This window comes from Bufo gargarizans, chromosome 4 (assembly GCF_014858855.1).
Source record: "Bufo gargarizans isolate SCDJY-AF-19 chromosome 4, ASM1485885v1, whole genome shotgun sequence".
Lineage (NCBI taxonomy): Eukaryota > Metazoa > Chordata > Amphibia > Anura > Bufonidae > Bufo > Bufo gargarizans.
In genome coordinates, this window is record NC_058083.1 from 302,508,371 (window position 1) to 302,526,754 (window position 18,384).

Sequence of the window (18,384 nt, forward strand, 5' to 3'; positions counted from 1 at the left end):
TTTGCAAGGCATGTTGTACTCCTACTTCATGGCACAAACGCAGAAATGTGTCGCTGTTGGCGTAACCTGCTTTTAAAGATGGCAGACATTTATAGAGGCCGACAGCTGTTCCTCTCACCTGCCTGATCCATGTGCATGTGTTCTAAATGGAGAGATGGTAGTGGCTTACCTCCTTCTAGAACAAAGGATCAGGCACATTTAAACTCAACGGGGTCGCTCCTTCCATGCTAACCCCCACCCCCCATTTCTCAGATGGCCACGATTTTACTGTCCTATATTAGACCCATGGTCGTGCTGGAACTGCGACAGCATTATAGATCATTCTGGACAAAATGTGGTTGGGCTAGGAAATGGCGCCGTAACACGTACCTCTCAGACCTCAGAAACCTAATTGGTCGTTCCAGAAGTGACAATTGCACTTGTACAAGTGTCCTAGATGTGCCGCTACAAGCAATTTTACGTTTTCTAAAATGTCTCATGCATCTAAATAGTAATATACTAGTTATGCCGTGTGGTGTAAATGTAAACAATGGCAGAACTTTTACTTGCCAAAAAATTACTGAAGTTGTGACCCTAAAATAGCAACAACAAAAACAAGCCCTCCTATGGCTACATTGACAAAAATAAAAATGTTATGGCCAGAAAAAAAAACTGACTTTATATTCCTCCTCTGCTACTGAAATGCAGTGCAACCTCTGGCTTTGCAACTACACAAGTAAATGGAAGAAGATTAGAAAAACTTAATCCGATTAGGCCGAGATTGACAAAGTATAAACTTGTAGTTTAGCCTGGTCAATGTTAAAACAACCAAATTGGTGCACCCTTTATTTTGGGTTCTGCAGCAGGGTATATGTTGAGTCAGGGTCACGTCAACCTTTTCCAGACCAAGGACCTCCTTGCAGGGTGGCACTTCAGTAACCAAGGGCAGAGCTGTGGAGTCAGAGGCAATTTGGGGTACCTGGAGTCTGTCGGCAAAAATGAACCGACTCTGACTCCTACAAAATTTAAATTGGAATAAAAAAAAGCAAGTTTAAATGTCCCAATTCGCAAAAAAACTAAATTATAAAAAAATCCACAGCACTCTTCACTTCAAGTGAAAAAACAGGTTACTTTATTAGTAACAGCAGCATACAGATAGCAATGTTTCAACCATCTCTGGTCTTTCTCAAGCTATGAAATCATATAGTGGAATGTTCCTTTAAATAGTGGGTCAGTGGGGTGTGTCCCTTGTGGGGGGTGTGGGGCGTTACATCACATGATCTAAATTCTACATCTGAAGTGACTTAGTGAAGTTAATTACACCATCTATCCATTACCTATACTTAAAATGAATACTACTTACTGGTGAAGGAGGGTCCATGTGAAAACCAGCGCTCTATTCAGAAGTGAATTAGTGCCAAAATCCGGCGTACTCTGTGTCCATATGCGCAGAGTCCCCACAGGGGGAGGGATTCTGAGGCAGCCAATAGAAAAATTGGGCGCCTGTGACGTCTGGTGTTGCCGGGGGAAGATCCTGGTTAAGGGAACGCCTTCTGCCCGCAGCACCAATCCAGGGCACAGGTGCTAGTGACGTCTATTGTTGCTGTGGGGACTCGCCGCATATGGACACAGAGTACGCCGGATTTTGGCGCTAATTCACTTCTGAATACAGCGCTGGTTTTCACATGGACCCTCCTTCACCAGTAAGTAGTATTCATTTTAAGTATAGGTAATGGATAGATGGTGTAATTAACTTCACTGTCACTTCAGATGTAGAATTTAGATCATGTGATGTAACGCCCCACAAGGGACACACCCACTGACCCACTATTTAAAGGCACATTCCACTATATGATTTCATAGCTTCAGAAAGACCAGAGATGGTTGAAACGTTGCTATCTGTATGCTGCCTGTTACTAAAAAAGTAACCGTTTTTTTTTTTTCACCTGAATTGAAGAGTGCTGTGGATTTTTCTATAAATTGTCACTTGACGGGATCCCCATCCACGGGCACCATCTCACCAGTTTTTCTATTGGCATTTGTCCCCAAATTGGGACCTGGAGGGCTGCTTACCCTATTTTTTTGGCCAATTCACAAAGAGTTCAATTAATTACCTCTCTACTGTAAGAATAAAGGCCAATGCATGCAGTGTGTCACGTTACCGCAAAACTAACACGTTAAGTGACCGTGAAAAAACATGCTTTTCATATGCTTCACTATATGGCAGGCAACGCACAGTTAAGGAGCGGCAATACTTATACTTTCCATTGTGTTCCGCTGTTACAGGGAACGCAACGCCCATGGTTAACCTAGCCTCTCACTGATAACTGATTTAAGTAAATATGTTTTTTGCAGGACTAGAGACACTTGTATAAGTGACGGGAATGGATAGTCAATAGCTCAAGACTGAATCTGTAAACCATTTGAAAAACTGCTGTCATTCAGCTAAGGCTATAAAAACTTGTAAACTCAGATTGTTAGCTTAAACTTTAAACATGACTATTGGATTCTACTAGGGAAATCAGGTTTTACAATAAATGCCCCTTCTTGGATCCTCCCACTGCCCGATCTTCAGAAGATCAGCACACCGGAGAAGGCAGCGGCTTCCTAGCCAGTAGTTCTGTGGTAATGACATGTATGTTGCCTTTCTTTCCTTCAAGGAATGTATAAAATGCATTCGCATATTAAATACAGAGGACCAAAAACTGAGGAGTCTGAGTCGGAGCATTTATCTACCGACTCCACAGCCCTGACCAGGGGCATGTCATACATCCTTGCTACTGATGGCCGATACTGACACTTTTAAAGATGGATGACAGTAGGCGCTCTCCAGCAAACTGATGCGGCCATCAATTGGCAAACATCAGCATGTAGTGATTGAAAGCAGGTTCAGCCTTGATACTAATGATGGTCTCAGAGTGTGGGGTGCCATTAGTTATTATGGCCATTCGTGGAGGGAACATTGACCAGCTTTCGGTTAGTCTAGGACTCTGATGGCTAACCTCCGGCACTCCAGCTGTGATAAAACTACAACTTCCAAGATGCACACTTGCTTGGCTGTATTCATGGAGCATGCTGGGAGTCGTAGTTTCACCACAGGTGGAGGTTAACCATTATTGGTCTAGGACATTATGGCATCAGTTATGTTGTTGGAACACCACATCTAACGCCCTCCTGCACATCATGCTCTTCAGGGTACCGCGTTTACCAATTTGGCTCTAGGTAAGTGAAAATGAAAAGTTATGGACCATATGCTCCATAAATAAAACATTTATGCTTCGTATATGTTCACATGGCAGATTATTTTTGTGTACTCCAAAGCCTCTGTTTTAACACTTTGAATCCCAAGGACGCGGTTTAGCCCCTGTGAACAGAGCTAAACTGCGAAGGGACACCTAACACAGCTTCCGGCGATGTCTGTCCAGACACCAAGCCAAGGAAGGGCATCGGAAATGACGGGAGGTGGACACCACGCAGACTACAATACAATTTTGGTACACAATCTGCGCCAAAATTCCACTATATGAACTGGTTCTAAGAAAGTATTAATTTCAATTTTTATTTACCCGCTCGTCGTTGCAACAGCAGTGCTATAAACGGGTGCATTTACACCTAAGCTGTCCCATTTATTTCAATCGGACAGCCCGTTCCTCTACATGGCTGCTGTTGCGACTGTGAGCAGATAAATAATGAAGAGAAGGCTGCATGCGTCGGACACCCGCCAATCTGATATTGATGACCTATCCTGAGAATAGGTCATCAATAAAAATAATTTGGACTACCCCTTTAAGTCCTTGCTCGTTCAACTGATCAAACGTGAACGGAAGAAGTCGTGAGCCCACAGTGACCAAAAGACTCCACCGTACCTATGTAACGCATTATCAGGCAAGAACAACGTTCTGTGTTGCAGTAGAAGTCTTTGCTTTATTTAGTAAGACAATACTTCAAATATTTCCACAGTGCTAAATACAAACAAAACAAAGGATCTGAAGTCACAATGATCTTAGGGACCATTTACACTAAGAAAAATAAAGCTGAAAAAAGGATCACATATACAAAATCATCACACTTACATTATACTACTATAGAGTCATCACAAAAATAGTGGAAAAACCAGGAGTCCACCCCAGGTTACAATACTGACCTATATACAAATGACAAGTGCCCATACAACCTCTCGTCTAGTTATCCATTCTTCAGTGCGGAGTTCCAGACAAATGCAATTGTCAACTCATGTTGTCACAACTCATCTAAAACTACTTCCCGTACACATATGTAGCTATGGCAGTGCTAACTGGAGGGTTCCTCAGATAGGAATAAATCATAAGAGTGTACAGGTTTTCTGCCAATGACCTGAGTATGTATTCTTATACTGCCATACCGCCATAGTGTGACACGTTCCAATCTGCCTGACCAGCACAGTGATGTCTCCTCCATTGGTTTTCTTACCACATGTATCCCCTCAGATGCAGTCTCTTACGCTATCACAGTTAAACATATCGCAGTTGGAATGAGATGCCTTTTCTATGGAGTGTAAGCTTCAAATGACTAACCTTACAGGACAAACTGCAGCCTCATGCAAGCGGGGGGGAAAATAAAAACATGCAAAACTGGCATATGTTACTATACACACTTAGTGCTCCTGGCACGTGGTGACATACTGCATACTCTACTGAATGCATCTCCCTAGTCAAAGTCACGATTGCTCAGCACCAGTGGAGCAAGCAGGGTCCAGACGTACAGAACAATGCACACCCAGCTTGATGAAATTTTCACCCAAACCGACGGCCATTTGCTAGTCATAGTCTTGTAAGAAGAGTCGGGGCTAGGAGAAAAAGAACAAAATTAAGTCCGTTTGACATTAAATACATAAAGTGACTCAATGAAGGTTTATACAATGTATGGTATCGTATTGGAGAACTGAGCAAATTCTGCATAAAACCAAGGCACGTACTAGTGACTGAAAACCGGGTCACGGCTTGCACTGGTCCGCACACAGATTCATTCAGGGGGGCTATGCTCTATCCTTTCTTCCTAAAACAACACTCACTCACAGGATGTCAACACAATGATATCCGCATGATTATTCCGTTGGTGAACACGGCTTAATGACCAGGCTCGCTCACTCCCTCCCCTGTGCTTGCCAAATCCATTAGTTCAAGATTCTGTAAGGTAATATCTTGCCATTTCAGTTTATTTTTTATATGGTGTAGGGACAGGGATGTTAAGCATTTTTGCGATATACTTTATTGGGCAGAGGTGTTTATTTTTTACTAGAAAACAGGGTGTAACGAGTCTCCTTAGCAACCCCCTGAGAGTCCATCTTCAGCACCTACTGAACGCTGAAGATAACTGTGGAACATAAAAAGGCAGGCTTCTCAGCTTGCCTCATATCTCCTTACCACAGCCCTGCTCTTTTATCTCTAGTCCCTGCGCATCTCTTCTTCTTGGTTAGTTACCGTGTGCAGGGAACAGAGAGTAGGTCAGAACTGACACTAAATATACTGTGCTCCTGTATACCTACTGTCAGCGGAATTCAGAGGAAAAGTGCTCCTCCTTACTTCAAGTGAGTGGTGAAAGATTCTCTTTAAAACTACTAATGGTCATGAAATATTCCTTATTGCGGACTGCCGACTTGCTGGTCTGATACACAAAGGCTCAGGCCTCATATCAGCACATGACCTACAGAAATTTTAGGACTAGTGGAACAACATCACAGAAGTCTGCTTCCTGCCTGTTCACAGATTGTACAGCATTATAGAAACCCAATAGCATTATGCTGACAAACATCGGAAAAAAATACATGGCGCCTCTCTGATAAGTGTAACTCACCTGTAGGGTAGCATTGTTAAAGTTTATTTTAGAAATACGCACCTGTACCAATTGGTGAGGGTCATCATGATGTAAAGAGAGGCCAGGAAAAGCATGAAGTGAAAGAAGGAGTAGCTGTAGGTAACTCCATCCCGCTCATTGTCAACAGCGCGGTGCGAATCATCAGAATCCCCCAAGGACCCGTCACTTCTGCTCCCATCTTCTATCAGTGTGGATTCATCACTAGTCAGGGTCAGCTTATTCACCTGGCTGTTGGTTGATGTCCGAATGCTGGAAAAATATACAAGGCAGTTTAGTGAAAGGACATACTAGTAAAACAAGACCAGACAACACAACAGCGTATGTGTAAATACCTAGAGTATAAGACGCAGAGCAAGAAAAGAACCAGTCCAACAATTCCTTGAGCATCCCACCACTGCACTACCTGGACCTGACCTGGAGTAGTGGTGGAATTGTAGCCAATGATGCTGAGCAAGCTGGGATTGCATTTCCTATCTGAAAACAAAGTCAGAAAAGTTACATTGTGTACTGAAATGTGTACGCCCATATTGAATTGCTCAGAATCCCCTTCAACGTACATACCGGGCTCATTGGTCATGGCAGACCAAGTCAGATACATGGTGTAAATGGTTATCACAGAAGACTGCAGCAGGCCAGATCTGGGCTGAGATTCCTATAAATGAAAAGGAGGGTAACTGATAAGCTTCCAAACACATTTAAAGGGGTTGGTGGGTAGGTCATCACTGTAGCAAGACCGACATGGCAGCACAACTAGCTAAGGTGACCGCTGAGGCCAGCGATTGGCTACAGTAGTCACGTGGAACAGTAGATTGCAGGGACCACCAAAGCTGCAGCGTTAGATTAGTGAGGGATTCAGCAGGTGAATACGACATATGTTAGATCGTTCCCAGCCTTCCAAAAAAAATTTGGGGGGTCCTAGGAAACCCTTTTAGTTCATTATCATTAGCTGGAAATCTGGTTCAAAGGAGATGGTTCGCATGTAATGGTTTTAAGGCCTCAGGCAGACGACCGTAAGCATTTTGCGGTCCGCGGACCCGCAAAGTATGGACACTGGTTGTGTGCATCCTGCCCTTTCCTCGGTCCCTATTATAGAAACGGCTATTCGTCCGTAAGACGGACAAGAATAGGACATGTTCTATAAACTTCAGAACAGCCGCACAGATCATATCTATGTGCTGTCCGCTTTTTTCTGACCCCATAGAAATCAATAGGTTTGCAAGCAATCCGCAAAAAATGCAGACTGGACATGGATCAAAAATACAGTCCTGTGCATGAAGCCTTAATGTTTCCACCAGTGGTCGGCAATTTAGCACCTTAAAGCTGACCTGCCATTTGCCCTATCTGATGCCAACGTGCTCAACAATTTATTAGGATTTTCATTGTAACAAGAGGAAAAATGATGTCTAGATTAAAGGGATGAAATTCCTCTACAGATCATGGATATGCCCTTTCAAAGGAACACCCCTGCCTAGGGCTTCTAATCAGAGTATAACATAGCTGGATTCTACATTGTCCTGCATTGTGTCTGACAGTGTAGGTCCCATCTGTTAGAAGCCACCTTGTCGCTGGTAGATGGGCCAGAAAAAGTTTTGATCAAAAATATGCACAAAGAGCTTGTAATTTTCATATAGTAAGTATAGCAGTAGAGCAGTTTATGTTTATTCATGTTTCCAGTGTTTACATGTCTCTTTGCACATTGCAGTGTGCTGCTACTTGTAGTCCTTGTTTTCTTTAACACTGCAGCCATGGTAGCGTGCACCTGAACCTTTTTTTTTTTTTTTTTTTTTTTTTTTGGGAGGTGCTGGCCTGGTTTTTTTTGTGTTCAAAGGAACACTCCAGGCAAAAGTGTAACACTATCTTATGCTTAGTGCAGGGCCTGAGTATGACACCGAATGATTGCTAATCCCTCTGAATCTCCCCCCCCCCCACACATATAGGCACATAATACAAGCATAACTACAAAATGACACCATGAGATTATGTGTCTATAGTAATACAAGCATAACTACAAAATGAGACACTATGAGATTACTATAGTATTATATAGAGACACATGATCTGGTGCCGTTTTGTAGTTATGCTTGTTTTACTATAGTACTATATAGGCACATAATCTCCTGGTGTTGTATTGTAGTTATGCTCTTTTTACTATAGTGACACATAATCTCCTGGTGTTTTATTGTAGTTATGCTGTTTTTACTATAGTACTATATAGACCCATAATTTCCTGGTGTTGTATTGTAGTTATGCTCTTTTTACTATAGTATTATATAGACACATAATCTCCTGGTGTCATTTTGTAGTTATGCTTGTTTTACTATAGTACTATATAGGCACATAATCTCACATTCCGCAACCATCAAAGCTTATTTGTATGAACATACCTGAATTTTAGGTAGAACAGACATTATAGAAGCTCCAATGCACAGAAGCAAATTCACACTGATAAAAGCTTTATTTTCAGAGCAGCCTTCGGGATGAGTGTAGTACACATAGAAGAGCACTATGGCTACCACTGACAGGGCATAGTTAATAGCGGTGGCCGACAGCAGAGCTATGGAAACAAACAGAAATCAAAATCCTGTTTTATAGAGTTTAGCATTGCAGAATGGTATAGTAAATCTACTTTGCACTATATGAAGCCATTTTCATCAAATCCACTGTGACCCTTAATGGCATCAGTTCTTTCATCAAAAGTCTGTCTGTTGATTATAAAAGTAATCCATTTTTCCAGTAGTACATAGACTAGTACCTTTCAGGAGTGGATGAAATTGTGGCTCACCTGCATACCAGCAACGAGAATTTCCTTCCTCCATCTTTTCAACCCAGGATTCATTCCAGGAATGAGCAAAATCAATCAGTAAAACAAGCTGGATGAGTATGAAGCAAAATGCGCCACCCATGCCGACGTAGAACCACACTGAAATATAAAAAAAAAAAAAAAAAACATAAAGTCTGGGAAATGTTTAAGAATTCAAGCAGAAAAGGCACAATGTTAGTCATACCAGCAGTGGACACATGTCCACATGGGGAATATTATTTTTTATTATTATTATTATTTTTTTTTTATATCATTTCCTTCTACTCATTTTGAGCTACAAATTGGTCTTTGTACAGCACTGACATTCTCTAGTAGCCTACAATGCTTCATCAGGTAATGGCTCATGTGAAGCCTCATCTCTGGTTACTGACAGCTCATTCACAGTCTTTATAGCCCCATTCTTAGCAAACTAATAAGAAAATAGCTTAAATAAGTGTTTATGAGCAGTCAGGAGTTTAGAGATAATGCACAGCCATCACATGACAGTTCATAGTGAAGGTAAGATGCTTAAACAGGACCTGTGACAACTCCCATCATGTACAACTTGCATTCCCCCTTGTGATAACAATTCTTAAGCATCTATTCTTATGATTTATCAGCATGAATGAATTATCAGCAGCTTGCAGTAAAGGTACAGCTGGGTGTTACCAGTCCAGGAGTGTGTCCCTGCACAGTCTGACACTGGCAGCACCGATTGGTAACACCCAGCAGTACCTTTACTGCAGACTGCTGGCAATTTATTTGTAAACTTCTATCAGGAATAACACAGGAATGGCACATCATAGAGTCATAGGAATAGATGCTCCATAATTGTTATCACAAGGGGGGTGCAAGTAGTTACTAAAACAGACATGATGGGAGTGGTCACAGGTCCTGTTTAAGCATCTTACCTTCACTATGAACTGTCATTTGATGGCTGTGCATTATCTCCAAACTCCTGACAGCTCATAAACACTTATTTAAAGGGGTTCTGCACTTTCATTTAAAGCTTCTGATCGGGACTCCCGCCGATCAGCTGTTTGAGAAGGCAGCGCCGCTCCAGCAGCGCCGCGGCCGTCTCACTGACGTCACGACTAGTATCAACTAGCATGGGCGGGGCTAATTTAAGGGAACAGAGCTTAGCCCCGCCCACACTAGTTGATACTAGTCATGACGTCAGTGGAGGTCAAACAGCTGATCGGCGGGGGTCCCGTGTGTCGGACCCCCGCCGATCAGATGCTGATGATCTATCCAGAAGATAGATCATCAGTTAAATGAAAGTGCAGAACCCCTTTAAGCTATTTTCTTATTAGTTTGCCAAGAATGGGGCTATAAAGACTGTGAATGAGCTGTCAGTAATCAGAAATAAGGCTTTTATAACTGATGACCTATCCTCTGTATCACCGATCAGATACTGATGACCTATCCAGAGTCTCAGAAAAAGTCTCAGAAAAACACTTTAAGGCCAGGGTTAGAGACATTTTCTTGTGCTACTGACTGGCTGTTCTCACAGATTAAGGCGCCATTCAGACGTACGCGAATGGGTCTGCATCCGTTCCGCAATATCGGGAACGGGTGCGGACCCATTCATTCTCAATGGGACAGAACGGGATGCGGAGAGCACACTATGTGCTCTCTGCATCCGCATTTCCAGGGCGCGGCACCGAACTTCCGGGCTTTGGCCCCGAACTTCCGGAACGCGGCTCCGCAAAAAAATAGAACATGTCCTCTTCTTGTCTGCAATTGCGGACAAGAATAGGCAGTTCTATGGGGGTACCGGCCGGGTGTATTGCGGATCCGCAATACACCACGGACGTGTGAACGGACCCTAACACATTCCACAGGTTAGGTGATACATGTATGATCATTAGGGCATCCCCTGTGTGAATGGAGCACAGGTGTAAAGCCCTGACCAATGCTGCTGCTGGTAGCCGCACATGTGCACCACAACTCTAATCAAACAAGGAACTTGAGGACCCTCCTTCTCCTAATCGGTGGAGGTCCCAGCGGTCAATAACCCAGCAGATCACCTATACTTGCTTATGAGAAAACGCCTTTAACTATTGAGTGACTGAGCTGTATGCAGTCATGTACGCTGCAGCATTTTGGACTGCCGCTACAAAAAGTCACAATGTAGCTCAGGCCTTGATATTTGCATTTATTTTCTGCCAAAACTTTTACTATATGGAATCTCCTCATAGAAAACAGACTTACCTGTGGTAAAAGGTCCTTCAGGGATGAAAAACGCTCCAACAGTAATTCCAACGGCTGCCGCAAACTTAAAGAACCAAAAGCTGCAGAGAAGGAGACATGAATAATAAGCAATGCTATCGACATACCTATCACTTCATACATAGATGAATTAGGAAATATTGCTCTGGCAGAATGAATGCAATAATAATAATGCAAATTAGAAAAACTTCCCTCTAAACTCAGCATGCAAAGAGGTATCTCCCAGGCAAAGAGAACCATCGCACCAACACCACCTTCTGGAAGTGGCTCTCTATGAGTCAAAGTCCGAGTTGGAAGAAGCCTTGGAACATGACAAGGGAAAAATCAACCAAGCCAAACATCCATCTATAAACAGCCTTGTCATCTTCCAAGGCCTATAAAGAAGTCGGACTTTGATTCCTTAGGAATATCGCTGTTGCAGGCCGCAGAGCCTGCAGAAGGCCCAAGGGCTGCCACAGCGAATGAACGGTTCCCCCGATCTTGGAGCAGGAAAGCTGCTTGGGCCCTCCATATGCTGTGGTCACAATAGAGGGGCTAAAAGTCTGTCATCTGATTTATCGCCTATCACAGACTTTACCTCTGGGTGTCTGCTATGTAAAACACTTAGGGTCTGTGGTGCCTGTTCAGCTACAGCACATGTTGGGAATGGGGTCAATAGGGTTGTCCAGCACATACAGTCACACAATGTGTCCAGAGTAGGCCCCCTGTATTGTAGGTACCTGGGTTGTGCTTCCATGATGCACAATATTTTCCTCCTAGGAGCATACCATGAAAATCAGAGGCACATGGCATTGCCCCATACCAGATGGTGAGGATCTGTGTAATTCCATGTGCATAAAGACTTATGGATAGAAGATGCAGGAATGCATAACCAATTACAGTCCAGTCCCATTATTATGACTACCAGCTAATATGCAGAGTAACCACCGTGTCCAGCATGGACAGCAACTTGACGGGCTGGTAGGTCGTCATATGCATCTGAAGCCATACTGACTGCAGTGAATCCCACAGATGTTGGAGGGTGCACGGGGGAGGATTCATAGAGCGAACAAGATGCTCAATTGGGTTCAAGTGTAGGGAATTCGAGAGCCAGGGTAGTACTTGGAAGTCTTGGTCATGGTCTTCTAACCAATGTTGGACATTTCTAGCTGTGCGAAATGGAGCTTTGTGTTTCTAGAAGATCCCATCTGCCCCAGCGAAGACAATCAGCATGTGTTATTGTATGTGATCTGCAAGGATTTATTCATACATATTCGGATGGGTTGAGAGTGCCTTCCACATGATGAGTGGGCCCAGAGAAGCCACAGAAACATTCCCCACACCATAACGCTGCTATCACCAGTGTTTTTCCAGCAATGGTTGCAGGGTGTTTGTTCTCTGATGTTTGTCACCTGACACGTCCATCCGTTCAATGAAGCAAAAGATGTGACAAGACAACTTTTTGCCAATCAGCAGAGGTCCAATGCTAATGCTGCCACGAAAATGTATGATGCAACTTCATTAGCAGGGGTGCTGTGACCATCCATCCACTTCAGAGCCACATTCACAGTAGGGTTCGCTGAACTGATGTTTTAGACACACATCTGGTAGCCCCCTGGTTCCATCTGGCAGAGCTGCTTCACTGTAGCAGGTCCGTCCACCCTCATGCACCTTTGTAGCTGTTGTTCACTTCTCACATCACTTCTACAATTTCCTATGTCGCTTATTCACAATGGTGCCATTTGTCCACTCGCGATACCCTTTCGCCACATCAGCACACAAATCGTTCACAAACTGTGCAGTTTCAGAAAAACTGCAACCCTTGGTCCAAAAGCCAATAATCATTCCTTTTACCCATCACAGCAACAAGGGATCTGTGTGCAGACTGCCTATCGCACACCTTATATACCCACCAAGCGAGCTCACGACATGTCACTTCCTTCATGAGCTACGCGCTGCCACGTCCAAAGCAGGAAGTGGTCATAATAATGTGACTCGACTGGGTAAATCTGCCATTTAGCAATCTAGGAAACTTTACCATACGTGGCAGCTGCAATGGCAGCATACGAACTGTGATTTATCTTTCTCAGAAACACCACCTCCGATAAATCTACTTATTTTAGCAGACAGATGTGAACTCCAGCACTTAGGAAAAAGACGTATCCGTAAAAACAATATCTACATTCGCAAACCATGAAAAAGTGACACAGTCCGCTTATAGAAAAAAAACGCTTATGCGTTTCAAACCTTTGTGCAGTCTAAGAACCCGTGTACATAGCGTCGAAAAGCAAAACTTTTTTTTTTTTTTTTTTTTTTTTTATTGGTAGTCCACCAATGCAGGTCATGTATTTTATGGATAGTGAATAAAGATAGATTTTTTTTACAGATACATCTTTTTCCTAAGCGCTGGAGTTCCCATTACCAAGATGGCGTCTCTCCGTGAACTATGAGGCGTATATATCAAGCAGCAGGACTATAAGAAGAATTCGGTTGGTTTCAATTGTCTTTTGAAAGTTTTGCCTCACCCGTTATGCACCGCAGCACGTGGATCCTGGCTACTCTTCACTTTAATCATAAGCAGGGAAAAGAGAAGGAAAAACATGGCCATTCCGAAGCACACGCGATACACCGCCTTGTATCCGACCAGCACGTCACAGTTCACATGTCCGCTCACTCCGGGAATTGAAGATCCCATTCCTCCCTCACAGAAGCCAGGAATCTGCAAAGTAATATAATTAGGCATCGCTATCATAAAAACCTACAGCGCATGGTGTCATCAGGTGGATTATTTTTTCTTATTTTCTGACCTTTTTTAGATGCTCCTCCATTCCTGGAAACAACATCACGCAAGCAACTGCAACCCCAAGAAGCAAAAAGAAGGCGTAGATGAGTCGAGTAACCGTGGAACTGTTCCCACTTGGACAGCAGCGACAGAGGAGACATGGTGCACTGCCACAAAGGCAAGGTATCTGGAAAGTAACCATAAAGGACCATGAAACACCACGGTAGACACTGGGGGACAACTGAACAAGCTTCACATTCCTGGTTAACATAAAAAAGGCCTTTAGTAGTGTTGAGCGAACTTGTGTTTTAAGTTCGGCGTCTAAAGTTCGGGTTATCGAAGAATCGCGTTATGGATTCTAAATTCCGTTCTGACTCGTGGTAGCGGAATCCATAACGCGATTCTTCGATAACCCGAACTTTAGACGACGAACTTAAAAACACAAGTTCGCTCAACACTAGCCTTTAGTGGACATAAAAAACTACTTTCCAATATCTTATTTATATGAAGAGCTATAAAGGGCCCAACGCCTGAGGCTGCACTACTGACGCCTTTTGAGGGTGTGCCGCTGTGTTGTGAAGAATGCACCCAAAAACAATCTGCAGGGGTTACGTCACCAGACGATCAGAAGGGTGCGCGTGGCAGTAAAGTTGTGCAGTCAATGGTCACTGCAGGTGGGTGAAGCTTGTGTCCAATCAGCCACACCCTCTAGTCTTACCCCATAGTGCAGCCTCAAGTTTCGGGCATAGGACGTTTTCTATGGCTTCCTCTCACAAGCATGTTACCGGAGGAACTGTCCTGTCAGCTTGAAGAACTTCCAGGCAACATGATGCATGTCTGGGTTCACACCTGTAATCGCATTCTTTTTAGAAAAAGACGTCATGTGATGGACACCAACAGTGCCCCTGAAACCCACCGCCTTAAATTGGTTGTGTCAGTGTTCTGTCGTGCTGTCCATCATTTAATTAGAAATAGTAGCAAAGTCTCTCATTGTTGCCCTGATCCATTCCCACCTTGATTACTGTAACTCGCTATCAGTTGGTCGCCCCCCTCACTAGACTCTGCCTTCTCCAATATATCCTGAACGCAGCCCTCAGGCTCATCTGTCTAACCCCTACACTGCCCCCTGCCCTGTGCCAGTCATTGCACTGGTTGGCCGTACAGTACAGGGTTCAATTTCAACTCCTCACTCACAAAGCTGTCCACGGCACGGCACCCGCTTATATCTCCGCATTCGTCCCTGTCCATCACCCTACCTGTGCTCGACCCTCAAAGTAATCTAAGCCTAGCATCCACCATAATCCAAGCCTTCTCCTGAGCGGCACCAGTTCTCTAGAATACCCTACCCCAAGAAATGAGGATCATTCCCAACAGCCACAGATTTAAGCACTCCATAAAAACACATTTTTTAGGCCGGCCTATCATATCCCCTAATATAACTCTTCTCCCCCTCCAGTCCATCATCAAGCACTATCCATCACACCCCATGCACTCGGAAACACGGCAGATATTGGCTGGTGACTGGCACACGCAGCTTTACATCTACTCCCCAGGCCAGTGTACATATCAAGCACTTGTTACCTTCCGTGTCACCCCTATCTCCTCATAGATTGTAAGCTCTTGCGAGCAGGGCCCTCATTCCTCTTGTTCTAATTACTGACTTGTCATGTTATTTATGACTCTTTGTGAATGAACCCTCCGATTGTAAAGCGCTGCGGAATATGTTGGCGCTATATAAATAAAGATTACTATATAGAAGTGCTGCATGCTGAACTATTTTTCCAGCAAATTTGATGGAATTTGCAACAGACAGGAGCAGAGTCATCCACCAAAATCCCATCCATAGACCTCTGCTACACACCATGTATTACAATGGCTACACAGGTTCCATATAATCCTAGGGTAAACCATCAATGTACAATCTGTGCGGCTCCAACTGCTGCAATCTATGATAAAAAGCCATTTTGGGATCTATACCATGCACAGTGCCACTCTGTACTGCAGGCACTATCTGGTACTGCGCCTCACGCAAATGGTCCTAGTACAATGCTAGGCACAGAAGGGGCAGCGGAGCTGGGTGGCTCATTTATTCTCCTGATCTGTGGGCGTAAGGGTGTCAGACTCAGACCCCCACAAATGGCATATCCTAGGACCCCATCAAACATCCCCTATAGGTGCTGGAGTATAACATGTAGTGTCAGGGTTACAAGTGATGCCACATATAAACTGGATGCTTAAAATAAATAATCTGTACCCACTTCTATGCCTTGTGCTGACCCTGGGCACTACCCACTGAGGAGGAAGGGAGCCAGGGATGTGTCAGGCTCAGCGCGATATGCCCACCCACACTGCAGTCCCCGGTAATTACCCAGCTGGCAGCAGAGCAAAGGCCTAGGACTCCCCCCATGTCGGCCTCGGTGTCTGACAATGTAAAATGGAGCCGCTGCGATAGCTCCTTGTTTACAACCCAGACAGGCAACACAGCGTCATTTCCTTCCCAGCGTCACGCCCAGTCTGAGAGGGAGCAGGCTGTGCTGTGACGGCCATTTTACAGGAGACCAGTCTGACCTTACCCTAAGGCGGGTCTACGGTGTCATGGCGCGTGTGCCGCAGACAGCTCAGCAGCAGGCAGTTGGTTCTCTTGTGGTCAGGCTGATCCTGGGTAACAGTCACATGATGTTACTGTATTCTGTGTGGTTACGTAACAGTGATGTTGGGTGACGTCACACAAAAAAAAAGGACTCTGTCACGATTAAACCCTCAGCTTTCTTTTCTGTATATGAAAATCCTCCTTCCATAGAAATAACAACATATTGTGTATAATCCCAGAAGGAAATTCCGTGGCACACCGCTGCTTAAGATGCAGTGAGTTTTTATTAAATCACACAAAGTGACAATATAATCCATTTTAAGACATTCTTTTTTCTGTTGGTCTGCTACCAGAGGAGGCACATGCCTAATCACCCTCCGGCAGTCTATGTGTCTAGATGGAAATCTATTCCACATTTTAGTCGTCATTTACGCCTGAAAGAGCCATACATGTTGGTGACCTTGCTGGAATCGATGTCCACGTCTCTGCCTAAATTTAGGTGCTCAGGAGTTTAAAAAAAAAAAATCACACAACTTTCCTTACACCAAAAGCTGCATAGCGAGCCATAATAAATGACCCCCATTGTTTTTATAGGATTCTCCCAGGCCCTTACATCTTAGTTTGACTTGGTGTCCAGTCCACGTACATATATGCGGCTATCCATGAATATAGGAAGATACAGCCACACTGCCTCATATCCATGTTTTCTACCCTATAACTGTAAAGTGCCGTCCATTCGGTTGTTCTACTCACATTTCTTCTACATCACGTCTCTTCTCCCATTCTCTACATTTCCGTATAGTTTACCCTGTTTTCTAGCTCTACTTTACACTGCACCATTTGTATTTCTTCCCTTTCAACACCCTGACAATGGGAGGAGGGAGTTTGGTCGGCACCATTCATACTCCATTTTCCACTCTTTTACCTGCCTGTGACTGGATTCTCGTGGCCCCAGCGTTTTATTTTTATTTTTATAACAAACCACAGGATTACATTCCATACATCACAGTAATAAAACAAGTATAACAGGCATTATAAAGTATTACAGACACTCACCTAAAGAATTATTAGGAACACCTGTTCTATTTCTCATTAATGCGATTATCTAGTCAACCAATCACATGGCAGTTGCTTCAATGCATGTAGGGTTGTGGTCCTGGTCAAGACAATCTCCTGAACTCCAAACTGAATGTCAGAATGGGAAAGAAAGGTGATTTAAGCAATTTTGAGCGTGGCATGGTTGTTGGTGCCAGACGGGCCGGTCTGAGTATTTCACAATCTGCTCAGTTACTGGGATTTTCACGCACAACCATTTCTAGGGTTTACAAAGAATGGTGTGAATAGGCAAAAACATCCAATATGCGGCAGTCCTGTGGGCAAAAATGCCTTGTTGATGCTAGAGGTCAGAGGAGAATGGGCCGACTGATTCAAGCTGATAGAAGAGCAACGTTGACTGAAATAACCACTCGTTACAACCGATGTATGCAGCAAAGCATTTGTGAAGCCACAACACGCACAACCTTGAGGCGGAAGGGCTACAACAGCAGAAGACCCCACCGGGTACCACTCATCTCCACTATAAAAAGGAAAAAGAGGCTACAATTTGCACGAGCTCACCAAAATTGGACTGTTGAAGACTGGAAAAGTCTCGATTTCTGTTGAGACATTCAAATGGTAGAGTCCGAATTTGGCCATCCCTCATGACCATCATGTACCCATCCTCTGATGGCTACTTCCAGCAGGATAATGCACCATGTCACAAAGCTTGAATCATTTCAAATTGGTTTCTTGAACATGACAATGAGTTCACTGTACTAAAATGGCCCCCACCGTCACCAGATCTCAACCCAATAGAGCATCTTTGGGATGTGGTGGAACGGGAGCTTCGTGCCCTGGATGTGCATCCCTCAAATCTCCATCAACTGCAAGATGCTATCCTATCAATATGGGCCAACATTTCTAAAGAATGCTATCAGCACCTTGTTGAATAAATGCCACGTAGAATTAAGGCAGTTCTGAAGGCAAAAGGGGGTCCAACACCGTATTAGTATGGTGTTCCTAATAATTCTTTAGGTGACTGTATATATATATATATATATATATATATATATACACAATTTAACTGAGACAACCCATTATACATTTTTCAATTGTCACAACTCAACATTT

General features: G+C 43.8%; 1 protein-coding gene across 3 annotated transcripts; it reads right to left on the bottom strand.

The window, feature by feature from the left end:
• Positions 1-3,883: 3,883 nt before the first annotated feature.
• On the bottom strand, positions 3,884-16,120 carry SERINC1 (serine incorporator 1). 3 transcript variants are annotated; one of them, XM_044291452.1, is made up of 10 exons: positions 15,994-16,120; positions 13,651-13,812; positions 13,369-13,562; positions 10,847-10,926; positions 8,615-8,752; positions 8,217-8,386; positions 6,394-6,484; positions 6,165-6,306; positions 5,854-6,081; positions 3,884-4,804 (listed from the first exon to the last, which is right to left on the bottom strand). In XM_044291452.1, the coding sequence occupies exons 1-10, from the start codon at positions 16,030-16,032 to the stop codon at positions 4,666-4,668; spliced, it is 1,383 nt and encodes a 460-aa protein (XP_044147387.1). In that variant the 5' UTR covers positions 16,033-16,120; the 3' UTR covers positions 3,884-4,665. The 3 variants fall into 3 exon arrangements, with proteins under 3 accessions (XP_044147387.1, XP_044147388.1, XP_044147389.1); XM_044291453.1 differs by lacking the exon at positions 15,994-16,120 and adding an exon at positions 15,884-15,906; XM_044291454.1 differs by lacking the exon at positions 15,994-16,120 and having other exon boundaries at positions 13,369-13,564; positions 13,652-13,803.
• Between the last annotated feature and the right edge of the window lie 2,264 nt (positions 16,121-18,384).

Bases quoted from the DNA above. Each gene is read 5' to 3' on its own strand.
- SERINC1 (XM_044291452.1), bottom strand. From the start codon at position 16,032: ATGGGGGGAGTCCTAGGCCTTTGCTCTGCTGCCAGCTGG. The intron at 13,563-13,650 runs GTCAGAAAATAA...ATTACTTTGCAG, and splicing joins TGGAGGAGCATCTAAAAAAG to ATTCCTGGCTTCTGTGAGGG. The intron at 8,753-10,846 runs GTAAGTCTGTTT...TTTATATTTCAG, and splicing joins TGAAGGACCTTTTACCACAG to TGTGGTTCTACGTCGGCATG.